Raw genomic sequence first — 12,501 nt, 5'->3', positions numbered from 1 at the left:
TCAAGTTGGATTTAAAAAGGCAGAGGAACCCGAGATCAAATTGACAACATCTGTTGGCTCATCAAAAAAGCAAGAGAGTTCCATAAAAACATCCACTTCTGCTTTACTGACTATGCCAAAGCCTTTGACTGTGTGGATCACAACAAACTATGGAAAATTCTTCAAGAGATGGGAATACCAGACTACCTGACCTGCCTCCTGAGAAATCTGTATACAGGTCAAGAGCCAACAGTTAGAACTAGACATGGAACAACAGACTGATTCCAAATCAGGAAAGGAGTATGTCAAGGCTGTATATTGTCACTGTACTTATTTAACTTATATGCACAGCACATCATGAGAAATGCTGAACTGGATGAAGCACAATTGGGAATCAAGATTCCTGGGAGAAATATCAATGACCTCAGATATGCAGATGACATGATACTTATGGCAGAAAGCAAAGAAGAACTAAAGAGCCTCTTGATGAAAGTGTAAGAGGAGAGTAAAAAAGTTGGCTTAAAACTCATCATTCAGAAAACAAAGATCATGGCTTCTGGTCCCATCACTTCATGGCAAATAGATGGGGAAACAGTGGAAACAGTGGCTGACTTTATTTTTAGGGGTTCCAAAATTACTGTAGATAGTGACTGCAGACATGAAATTAAAAGATGCTTGCTCCTTTGAAGAAAACCTATGACCAACTTAGACAGCATATTAAAAAGCAGAGACATTACTTTGTCAACAAAGGTCCATCTAGTCAAGGCTACGGTTTTTCTAGTGGTCATGTATGGATGTGAGAGTTGGCCTATAAAGAAAGCTGAGCACCGAAGAATTGATGCTTTTGAACTGTGGTGTTGGAGAAGACTCTTGAGAGTCCCTTGGACACAAGGAGATCCAACCAGTCCATCCTGAAGGAAGTCGGTCCTGAATATTCATTGGAAGGACTGATGCTAAAGCTGATACTCCAATACTTTGGCCACATGATGTGAAGAACTGACTCACTGGAAAAGACCCTGATGCTGGGAAAGACTGAAGGCAGGAGGGGAAGGGAACAACAGAGGATGAGATGTTGGATGGCATCACCAACTCAATGGACATAAGTTTGAGTAAACTCTGGGAGTTGACAATGAACAGGGAGGCCTGGCATGCCGCAGTCCACGGGGTCTCAAACAGTCTGACACAAATGAGCAAATGAACTGTGGAGTAACAGAAATTAAAAACAAAAATAAACAAATGGGACCTAATTAAACTTAGAAGCTGTTTCACAGCAAAGGAAACTATAAACAAAGGGAAAAGACAACCCTCAGAATGGGAGAAAATAATAGCAAATGAAACAACTGACAAAGGATTAACTTTCAAAATATACAAGTAGCTCATGCAGCTCAATACCAGAAAAACAAACAACCTGGTCAAAAAGTGAGTAGAAGACTTAAACACATGTTTCTCCAAAGATGACAGTTCAGTTCACGCTCAGTCGTGTCCGACTCTTTGCGACCCCATGGACTGCAGCACACCAGGCCTCCCTGTCCAAAGAAGACAGATAGCTTAATATGGAAAGATGTTCAACATCTCTCATTAGAAAAATGGAAATCGAAACTAGAAATCAAAAGTTCTGGGGATGTAATGTATAGCATAGTGACTATAGTTAATAATATTGTATATCTGAAAGTTGCTAAGAGTAAATCTTAAAGGTCTCATCATAAGAGAATAAAATTGTAACTGTGTGGTGATGGACTTTAACTGAACTTGTGGAAATCATTTTGCAACAGAGAAATCAAATCATTACGTTATATACCTAAAACTAATACAATGTTGTAAGATTGAAAAACAAGCACTTAACATTTATCTCAAGGAAAGAGTATTTGATTTCATGACTAAATGAAACAATTTGCTATTTTAAAAAATATATTTCAAGTGCTATTGGTAATAGTTTAAACCCATTTCCTGATGGTGGAAAGAAAAATGCATTCCAAGATCTTCATTTAGAGATTTTAAAAGACATAGTTAATAAAATTTCTGTCACCATTGAAAGGAGATATTACAACTCTTTAAAATAATTAAAATTGAAAGAAATAAGTGTTTATCCTTATCTTCCCTGTAAGAAAGGAATTGTAGGGTAAGCGATGGCCATAGATGATAGGAAAAATTATTCCTGGTGTGAATTCTAGCTAATATGTGAAGAAAGAATGAGACAATATGAAAATTACCATTTTGTAGTCCCAAATAAAAGTTAATCTAGTCAAGGATCATTAACAGAGACTAGGTGAAAGATCATTGGTCAATGGGGAACTTTTATCTGCACCCATGTCAATTACCAGCCCTCACATTACTTCTTACCTGGACCCACTGACCACTCTTAGACACTAATAATGGGACAACTGGACATTACATGGATCTGACATAATGTGACATGAGCACCCAGCAACACCTTGGAATAGGACTGGCAAAAACACTTCACCTAAATCTCATCAAGGTTTTAGCTCCAACTTCCCTTTTAGAAGAAATACAGAGACTGATGCTGAAGCTACAATACTTTGGCCACCTGATGTGAAGAGCTGATTCATTGGAAAAGATCCTGATGATGGGATTGAAGGCAGGAGGAGAAGGAGATGACAGAGGATGAAATGGTTGGATGGCATCACAGACTCAATGGACATGGGTTTGAGCAAACTCTGGGAGATGGTTAAGTTTAGGGAAGCCTGGCAGGCTGCAATCCATGGGGTTGAAAACAGTTGGACACAACTAAGCAACTGAACAACAATAGATAATTGAGGAACAAGTTAGCCCTCCAAAATAGCAGAGGAATCCTGAAGGTATCTTGCAGAACAGATAACCTGGCTCCTTGGAGGTACAGTAATTGTTGAAGGTCACAAGGTGAGTGGTAGAGCTCCACATACCACATGTGAGTGGATTGGACATGGCCCACCACTCCTAATTTGAGTCAGACTACAGGGGCTTGACAGACTTTTTTTTTTTTTTAACTTTTTATTTTGTATTGGGGTAGCTGATTAACAATGTTGTGAGTTTCAGGTGAACAGTGAAGGGACTTCACCATATACACACTTGTATCCATTCTCCCCCAAACTCCCCATCCAGGCTGTCACATAACACTGAGCAGAGTTCCTTCCATGTGCTATACAGTAGGACCTTGTTGCTTGTCCATTTTAAACATAGCAGTGTGTACATGTCCACCCCAAACTCCCTAATTATGCTTTCGCCCTATGGTTCCATCTTCACCCAGCCCCACCCCATAACCAAGTAACCAAACCATAAGCCTCCCTTCTCCATTTTCCCTCCCTTCTCCACTTGATAGGTTTCTAGAGATTTGGTCATCCTCTTTCCTACAGCAAGGGACACACAACTACAAATAGAGATTCCTCTTATAAATGTGAATATTACTTACAAAAGGGTAACTCCTGCTGGGTTTTCAGAGTTTTTTGTTTTGTCTGTTTTGTTTGGTGCTTTTTAGAAAATAACCAGCTTCAAATAATTAATAAACCAAAGAAACATATTTTAGAGTGACAAATTCTGCTTACCTATGGATGGCAATACAGACCTTTTTCAAGTAGCCACAGACATACACAGATACAAGACATACACAGATACAAGCATCAGCAAGGGCCATGGAAGGAAAAGACAGCAGGCTATCAGAGATGTGCTGACTGGTGAGTGAGGTCAGTCTCCAGGTTCAAGACATTAAACTGGACAGCAGAATGGTTAAAGCAGGAAGTCTGGGTAGAGTATTCAGGTTTGCCCCCACCTACTAACCCGTGAACAATTCACTCGACCTCTTGGTTCCTTCATCTGTACAATGAGTGCAAGAAGGCACAGTCCTTACCTCAAAGGGCTGTGGTGAAGATTACATGGTTAACAGCGTATGGTGATTAGCACTGTAGAGGTAGGCGGCACGTGCCCATTTGTAGTTGGCAGAGAGCACCTGGCACACCCCAAGGCCTTGATAAGTGTAGCTATTATCTCAATGGTACTTTGACCAAGAGCAAAACAAAATATAATGCTGTCCCAACAGTCTGGCCTAGGAGGACTTAATGAGCTAAGGCTTTCAATTTCCTCTTTTAGTAAACTCAAGCTGCACTTGGGAGAATTTATTAAAAAAAAAAAATCCCCATGGGCAGGTTCCATTCTGAAATAAATGAATTCAAAATTCTTAGGGAGAGACTATGGGCATCCTATTTTTTAAAGGAAGTTCTCCAGTCATTTTAATTGCAGCCTAGGTTGAGAACCATCGATCCAAGACATTCAAAATGTAAGAGGGTTCAAAACTGTAAACCTCTACAGTGCAATGAGTTATTACTGCTACTTCGGCCTCCAGTGCACAGCCCATGGTCTTCAAGCATACAAATAACTAGTCTTCTGAAGCGGCTGTGTGTGTTAGTCGCTCAGTCCTGTCTGAGCGGTTAGGTTCCCAATAATTCCTGTGCTCTCATACCACCCCCCTTTACCCTGACCCCCTGAACCCCTTTACTCCAGCAGCAGAACAAATACCCGGAGGAAAGGCGCACAGGTAAGTCCCCTGCCCCATCTAGTGACTGGCTCCTGTGTATTCCTGCTGCTGCTGCTGCTAAGTCGCCTCAGTCGTGTCCGACTCTATGCGACCCCATAGACGGCAGCCCACCAGGCTCCCCCGGCCCTGGGATTCTCCAGGCAAGAACACTGGAGTGGGCTGCCATTTCCTTCTCCAATGCATGAAAGTGAAAAGTGAAAGTGAAGTCGCTCAGTCGTGTCCGACTCTTAGCGACCCCATGGATTGCAGCCTAACAGGCTCCTCCGTCCATGGGATTTTCCAAGCAAGAGTACTGGAGTGGGGTGCCATTGCCCTCTCCTGGGCTTAATTTAAGAGCCGGCTAGGACAACATTCTCCGGGGTTGAATTATTTACAGGCAGAGGCCACCCAGCCCAACTAGTGCATGGTGCATCCGCAACAAGGTACCTTTCCGCATCCCGGAAACCTTCAACACGGAGAAGCTAACCAAGATATTTGTCCTTAGGGTGGAGAGAAGGGAGGGATCAGGTTTCAGATCCTTGGGCATTGAGTCCATTTCCGAACCCGTAATTCAATAAACGAGTTTGTCTACTTCGAGAGGCTTAAGTGCCATGTCTTCCAGCTTGCTTGGGTCGTGGTTCCATTTGGATGTATACATGTGTCAAAACCCATCGAGCCGTAAATCTGGGCCTTTTACTTGGGGTAAAGGTACGCCTCAATTTTTAAAAACAGCACTGGGGAAAATTAAGTCGGAAATCAGTCGTTCGCTACGAGCTTCACGTGAAAGGATGAATCAAAGAGGGGAATCCCAAATTAGTTACCCACGCCCCGTGTGATCTGACAGATTAGGCTTACAAAGGGAGTGGGGCTGGAGAGTCTAAGAACGTCCCTGGAGTTTCCGACAACGACGGTCCGGAAAGGAGCAGACGGAGCCCCAAGCACCGCACGGTTTCGCCTGGATCTTGCGCGGCCAGGCGTCCTTACCGAACAGCAGGAAGGACAGCAACCAATGCAGCACCGCAGCCGTCTGCAGCCGCCGCGCCAGCGGGATGTTGAGTGGCGCAAACTCGACCTTCATGGCCCGGCCGTGGCGAGCGAGGGCGGCGCTGAGCGCGGTCGCCTGGGACCTCGTTGCTCCGCTGCGCCTGCAAAGTGTGAGCGGCCGCCCGGGCCAGCACCTGGCTCCCGAGCGCAGAGGAGGCAGCGACCGCCCGGGACTGGGCGCGGACTGGACTTGGTCTTGGGTGGGTGGGCCCGCCGGGGCTGAGGCTGGGGGCTACCAATCACAAGCGCCGGGGCTCGGGAGCAACTGCGGCGCCCGGAGCGCATTGGCTGACTCGCCAGGGCGCCGAAGAGAGAGCGCAACGCTGGGCACAAGGGTCGGCAAGCGGGGTCAGCTGGCAACCTGCCCAAGCCCGGCAACTCGGGTTCCTGCAATTAGCCTAGAAACCCGGGGTTCTCCACCGAACCCTGGCCGTTGTTTAGAGATCGATTACTGTGCGTCCGGCTTCAGCATCCGCCCTTAAACCCACCTCTTCCTCCTAAAGTGTCTGCAGCTGGAGAAGGGTTAGGCTCTCCCACCAGCAGGAGGTAGGAGCAAGAGTTAGCTTCTCTGGAGCTTGGTACCCATCTGTTTATTGGTCTGTGTCCCCCACACCACTCCCAAACTCTGGGGGACTCCTCAGCTTTGTGTCTCAGATTCCTACACCTATCCTGGAAACCTTTCGCTTACTCATTCATTGGACATTTATTGAATACCTATCACTTGCCGGGAACAAATCTGGGCGCTGAGGATACATACACTAGCTCATTCATCAATTCTGCTCTCGGTACAAATTGAGATTGGAGGGTGGGGGTGGGGCGGGGAGAGAAACAAGAAAAATTAACCACACCATTGGGTGTGTAATTGCAAAGTGAAACCCTACTGTGAATGAATGAGAAGGTTCTAGGATTTAGACTGGAGGGTCAGTCTCAGAAGAAGTGACCTTGAATTTAATTATAAAGGTGAATCTAACTCAAGCAAAGGGAAGCACATGTGCAAAGGTCCTGTGGCTGAAACTAAAGTATATAAATATACTTCATTTACTTCATACATTCAAATATAATGGGAACTCAGAAAACAAGGAGATTGTAGTGAAATGATGCAAAAACAGTGGCCACGAATCAGATCCTTGCAGGCTGTGTTTAGGGTTCAAGTCTTTACCCTAAGATTTGCCACGGAAGGATTCCGTTTATGATATGCTAAATAAATGGAGTGATTCTAAATTGTGCCTCGGGCTTCCCTTGTGGCTCAGCGGTAGAGAATCTGCCTGCCAATACAGGAGACACAGGTTGGATCCCTGGGTTGGGAAGATCCCCTGGAGAAGGAAAGGGCAACCCATTCCAGTATTCTTGCCTGGGAAATCCCATGGAGAGAAGAGCCTGGTGGGCTGTAGTCCATAGGGTTGCAAAAGAGTCAGATACAACTTTGCAACTAAATAACAGATTGTGCCTCATCCTATGAGCACACACTACATTTTCTTTATAATTCTTACTGTAGAGTTGACCAACACCAAGTGGGAGGTAGCTGTCAAGTCATTGCTAGAGGGAGTTTGGAACAGGGCAAATCAACATAGTTGACTACCAATCCCCCCACCATGCCCCTTTCTCCTTCAACATTTTAATAGAAAGTTGGATAAAAACAACAACACCTGAGTAGTTCAGGGGAGTAGTTTGTGACTTTTTGTATGCAAAACTTGCTGGGTTTTTTTTTTTTCCTAATTGAGAAATCACTTTTTTTTTTCCGGCCCCATTTTCTTTATTTCAAGCCACAGGTCTACTTGGAGGGTCATGCAGCAAGTGGCTTGTAAATAAAATCAGAGTCTATGAATAGCGTCAGCACATTAAGAGACAGAATCACTGAATTCTCTCCTTAGGTCAAGATCTTTGGGATCCAGGAGTTGGTATTATTTATGGCACACCTGAGAGGTACCTGGCTCCGATTAACATTACCATGCTACTCACTACAAAAAAGCCCAAGGGTAGACTACTGAAGATGCCAGTGTCACCATTTTGTGAAGACTTAGTGGTAGCCCAATCCATGGACTTCATTACAGCTTTCTTCCATGTGGAATAACGAATTTCGCTCTCCTTGGCGTTGATCTGAGGTTCAAACCGCTCCATCGTGACAGCTGACAAATCCTCAGGCTCGAGACTCCACACGCCGACCCCTTCTGCAGCCCCTGCTGCCATGGCAGCTCCCAAGGCAGTCGTTTCCGGCATCGAGGGCTTCACTACCGGGATATACAGAATGTCGGCTTGCAGTTGCATCAAAATTTTGTTGTTGGTCATCCCTCCGTCCACCTGCAAATGACTGAGTGGAATTCCACAGTCGCGGTTCATGGCGTCCAGAATTTCTCGGGTTTGGAAACAAACAGCCTCTAGTGCAGCAAAAGCAATATGGCATTTATTGGTGAACTGAGTGAGCCCACAGATGATCCCTCTGGCACTGGGCTCCCAATAAGGGGCATATAGGCCTGAAAAGGCTGGGACGAAATAGCAACCATAAGAGGTACCTACTTCATTAGCAAGTTTTTCAATTTCCTCTGAGGTCTTTATAATTCCAAGATTGTCCCTTAGCCAGCGAACAACAGCACCAGCTATAGCTACCGAACCTTCTAGTGCGTAATATACTGGTTTGTCTCTGCCGAGCTTGTAAGCCACTGTGGTCAGAAGGCCATGTTCAGAAAATACACACTTATGGCCTGTATTGCATAGTAAGAAACAGCCTGTCCCATACGTGTTTTTGGCTTGTCCATCCTGGAAGCACAGTTGTCCTACCAATGCAGCAGACTGGTCCCCCAGACACCCCGATATGGGCACACCTTCCAAAGACCCAGCTTTCATTAGGCCATAGATCTCAGAAGAACTCCGGATATTTGGGAGAATTTTCATTGGAACTTTAAAAAACTCACAGAGCTCTTTATCCCATTCTAAAGAGTGAATGTTGAAAAGCATCGTCCTGCTTGCATTTGTTACATCTGTACAATGGACACCTCCACGGGCTCCTCCTGTCAAGCTCCAAATAAGCCATGAATCAATGGTCCCAAAAAGCGCTCTATCTTCTTCAACTGCCTTTTGAACTTTTCTCACGTTGTCAAGAAGCCAACGAAGTTTCACTGCGCTGAAGTAAGTGCTCAGTGGAAGGCCCGTCTTGGTCTTGACAAAGTTGTTATTTACTGGAATGCTTTTACTAAGACTCTCAACGGTAGACTGGGTTCTCAGATCGAGCCACACCACAGCATTGTATAGAGGTTCTCCAGTTAATTTGTCCCAGACTACAGTGGTTTCCCTCTGGTTACTGACACCAATAGCTTTTATGTTGGAAATATCAATATTGAGCTGTCCAAGTTTCTCACACGTTTTCTCTATACACTCATACACGGACAGCAGGATTTCCTTAGGGTCTTGTTCCACCCATCCTTCTTTAGGAAACTCTTGTTTTATTTCCACTTGATGATGACTAAGTAGTTCGGCTGTTTTTGAATTGAAAACCAAAAAGCGCGTCGAGCTGGTGCCCTGGTCCACTGCTCCCACCAACGGCCCCAAAACTGCTTTCTTCGTGGCTGCCATGAAACTAGCTTCGGTCGGTGGGCGGGCGAACGCGTCCCGTTTCCCAGGTGACGGCGGCGGGGGAGGGGAGGACGGCGAGCCCAGAGGGCCAAGCGGCGCGCAGCCTCAGAACGCATTATCTGCACCAAGCTTCTCGCCCCGCCCCTTCCACTTCTAGACTTTGGACCTCCCACCACTGCTACTGGGAATGTTGAGTATACGCCATGTCACACATTCTGCAAAGCCCTTTGCCAAACAGAGCGCATCGTAAAGCAACCCTGTGAAATTAGCTCATTTGTCAGTTAATGAAGGCCGGGGTCAAGGTCAAGCAACTAGGAGAGTGACAATTCAGCTTTGTTTACAACGTAGAGAGGAGAGTCCTCCCTTCTTCAGTTGACCCAAACGTGAAACAAGTATTTATGCAGTACCTGCTTGGCACCAGGCATAGCCCTCGGTCCTGATAACCCAAAGGTGAATTAAGACAGGGTCACTGAGACTGAGAATTCACACGCATTCATTCATTGACTATTTATGAAAAGGCGTCCAGGTGCTAAACACTAGGTGGGGGTACGGGGATGGGCTGAATAAGAGGGGGTGAATAAGAAAGATCTCTGACTTCATAGGGCTCAGAGTCTAGTGAGAGAAACAAAATAAGCCAAATGTGTGCTAGTGCCCTGAAAGATACAAACAAGTTCTAGTGATAGAGGATGAACACCTAATTATTTTTTAAATCAATTTATTTAATTGGAGGCTAATTACTTTCCAATATTGTGGTGGGTTTTGCCATACATTGACATGAATCAGCCATGGGTGTACATGTGTCCCCCATCCTGAATGCTCCCTCCACCTCCCTCCCCATCCCACCTCCCTCCCCATCCCACCTCCCTCCCCATCCCACCTCCCTCCCCATCCCATCCCTCAGAGTTGTCCCAGTGCACTGGCTTTGACGCCCTGTTTCATACATTGAAATTGGACTGCTTCTTTCACATATGGTAATATACATGTTTCAGTGCTATTTTCTCAAATCTTCCCACCTTTGCCTTCTCCCACAGAGTCCAGAAGTCTGTTCTTTACATCCGTGTCTCTTTTGCTGTCTTGCATATAGCGTTGTGGTTACCATCTTTAACACCTAATTATTAATAGAAGAGATTGGAAGTAACAAGAGTGGAAGTATGGAGACCCTAAGGAGGCTTATGTGAGAATAGAGGATGCTGGGTTGGCCTACTGTGTTAGCAAATAGAGATGGATTTGACATAAGCTTGAGAGATATAAAGACTGACAGGTTAATTGGATTCACAATATATTGGTGGGTAAGACAAGCGGGTTACCCAGAATTCCTATTCCTAGTCATTTGGAGTTCGCTCTCCTGAATTATGCTCTTGTCACTTTCCCGGAGCCCTCAGCAGGTAGAAAAGAACTGTCATATCCCACCACAACTCATTTGAGCAAAGTAGGGACCCATGAAGTTCTATCACAACTTTAATTAGCAAATAAATCATTAATTCACTTGTTTAACATTCAACACACTTATTTTGTACATATTGTGTACATATTGTGTCCCAGGTTATTGGAGTTAAATGGTGAGAAAGTTTTAATTCATCAAGCTATTCAAAACAACTTTTCTGTATGAGTTTTGTTGATCTCTAGAAATAAAACTCGGAGAAAGCAATGGCACCCCACTCCAGTACTCTTGCCTGGAAGATCCCATGGACGGAGGAGCCTGGTAGGCTGCAGTCCATGGGGTCGCTGAGAGTCGGACATGACTGAGCGACTTCACTTTCACTTTTCACTTTCATGCATTGGAGAAGGAAATGGCAGCCCACTCCAGTGTTCTTGCCTGGAGAATCCCAGGGATGGAGGAGCCTGGTGGGCTGCCGTCTATGGGGTCGCACAGAGTCGGACATGACTGAAGTGACTTAGCAGCAGAAATAAAACTAATAGGAAAGCATGAACCTTAGACATTATCTTTCTAAACTATGCATTTTGTGGAGTAGGGAGATTAGGGCAGAGAAGCTGATTTGTCTGTGGCACCCCAGCTAGTTACTGGCAAGGAGTAGACCAGATGTCTTTATGACTGCACTAAAACAGATGACAAGTGATGTCCTGTAGGATCATGGGTTTCAAGCTTTGACTTTAGCAGGGGTTTTTTCTTTTAAATCTTCAAATAACTCCAATTTATAAAAGAAATCAAAGTGAAACTGCTCTTATTGGAAATGAACAGGGACCCTGACTGCCACTTTGTCAGTATCTTCCTCCTTCCCAAGGTAACTGTATCTTTAGCAAAATGAAACTAATATCATCAAATAATTACAGAACTGAAACCATTCAGTGTCATTTTCAGGGGCTCCAAAGAGTTCTAGTACCATAGTCCTTTATGTCTCCGCACAGAAAGAATTCAGCGAGAGGCAAAGTGATGGATAAGATGGATATTAGAATAGGATGCTTGTGAGGCTTACAAGCAGGTAGGAGAGGAGGGATGCCACACCCCCCAGAACTTTATGGGCTACAGTTTTATAATCAAAAGAAAAGTGAGGAGGGGGAGAAGAACTTCTTTGTCTTTCTTGAGTAGGCATCATGCTTCCATCATCATTTCCTCCTCCAGGCTGAGAAGGGGAGTTTTGGTGTCTCTACCTGTCAAGCTAGGTTCACAGATGATTGTTTTTAATATGTACAGATAGTGTGTTCTAACTTACTGAGCTCACTGGGCAGGATGCGGTCTCGTGCCACCATTGTTTTATTGTTTGGGGGCATATCTCGTGTTTCTCTTGCATGGTCTTGTTGTTGATCAACTCTGCTTGATTTTGTACTTAAGCAAACCTGCTTTATCTTTTTTTTTTCTTTAATAATTTTCTTTATTTATTTTTGGCTGTGCTGGGTCTCCGTTGCTGTGAAAGCTTTTTCCCTAGTTGCAGCGAGCGGGAGCTACTCTCTAGTCATGGTGTGCTGTCTTCTCATTTTTGTGGTTTCTCTTGTTGGGAAGCACAGTCTTAGTTGCTCTGAGGCATGTGGGATCTTCCTGGACCAGGGATTCAACCCATGTCTCCTGCACTGGCCTTTGTATTCTTTACTGCTGAGCCACCACAGAAGCCCAAACATACTTTCTTGAGTAATTATTAACTTAGAGGAGTCTCCCACACTCTTCCTGTTTTACAGTACCCAAATGGGATTAACTATTTAATCACCTACTTTGTCCCATTAGAATCTCTGAGGGACTGGCAAATGGGTTGAAAACCACTTTGTGCATGTGTGTGTGTGTGTGTGTGTGTGGTGGTGGGGTGGTAGTTTTGGGTCATTTAATATTTGGAGAAATACACAGCTTAAACAGGGGTGCAGTTAAGTAACTGTATGTGATGTATCAACTTGACTTAGTGCTGACCAGGGTCTGTCATTGTTGTGCACGTGCGCTCAATCATATCTGACTCTTTGAG

The 12,501-nt window shown here is 44.8% G+C and overlaps 2 protein-coding genes across 3 annotated transcripts in view; both read right to left on the bottom strand.

The window, feature by feature from the left end:
* The window catches only part of MOGAT1 (monoacylglycerol O-acyltransferase 1), a 29,380-nt gene extending 23,661 nt beyond the window's left edge, over nucleotides 1–5,719 (bottom strand). The window contains exon 1 of one of the 2 annotated variants that reach the window (XM_059892009.1): nucleotides 5,468–5,719. In XM_059892009.1, coding sequence (XP_059747992.1) covers nucleotides 5,468–5,561 — 94 coding nt within the window. In that variant the 5' untranslated portion in view covers nucleotides 5,562–5,719. The remainder of the gene's footprint in view (nucleotides 1–5,467) is intronic. The other variant, NM_001001153.2, reaches the window with a different exon arrangement.
* Nucleotides 5,720–7,255: 1,536 nt separating this feature from the next.
* On the bottom strand, nucleotides 7,256–9,100 carry LOC538702 (glycerol kinase 2-like). Its single transcript, NM_001046437.2, has one exon. The coding sequence runs from the start codon at nucleotides 9,092–9,094 to the stop codon at nucleotides 7,433–7,435; it is 1,662 nt and encodes a 553-aa protein (NP_001039902.1). The 5' UTR covers nucleotides 9,095–9,100; the 3' UTR covers nucleotides 7,256–7,432.
* Between the last annotated feature and the right edge of the window lie 3,401 nt (nucleotides 9,101–12,501).

Source organism: Bos taurus, chromosome 2 (assembly GCF_002263795.3).
Source record: "Bos taurus isolate L1 Dominette 01449 registration number 42190680 breed Hereford chromosome 2, ARS-UCD2.0, whole genome shotgun sequence".
NCBI classification, from domain to species: domain Eukaryota; kingdom Metazoa; phylum Chordata; class Mammalia; order Artiodactyla; family Bovidae; genus Bos; species Bos taurus.
This window is presented reverse-complemented; position numbering and strand designations above follow the sequence as displayed.

Bases quoted from the DNA above. Each gene is read 5' to 3' on its own strand.
- LOC538702 (NM_001046437.2), bottom strand. From the start codon at position 9,094: ATGGCAGCCACGAAGAAAGCAGTTTTGGGGCCGTTGGTGGGAGCAGTG.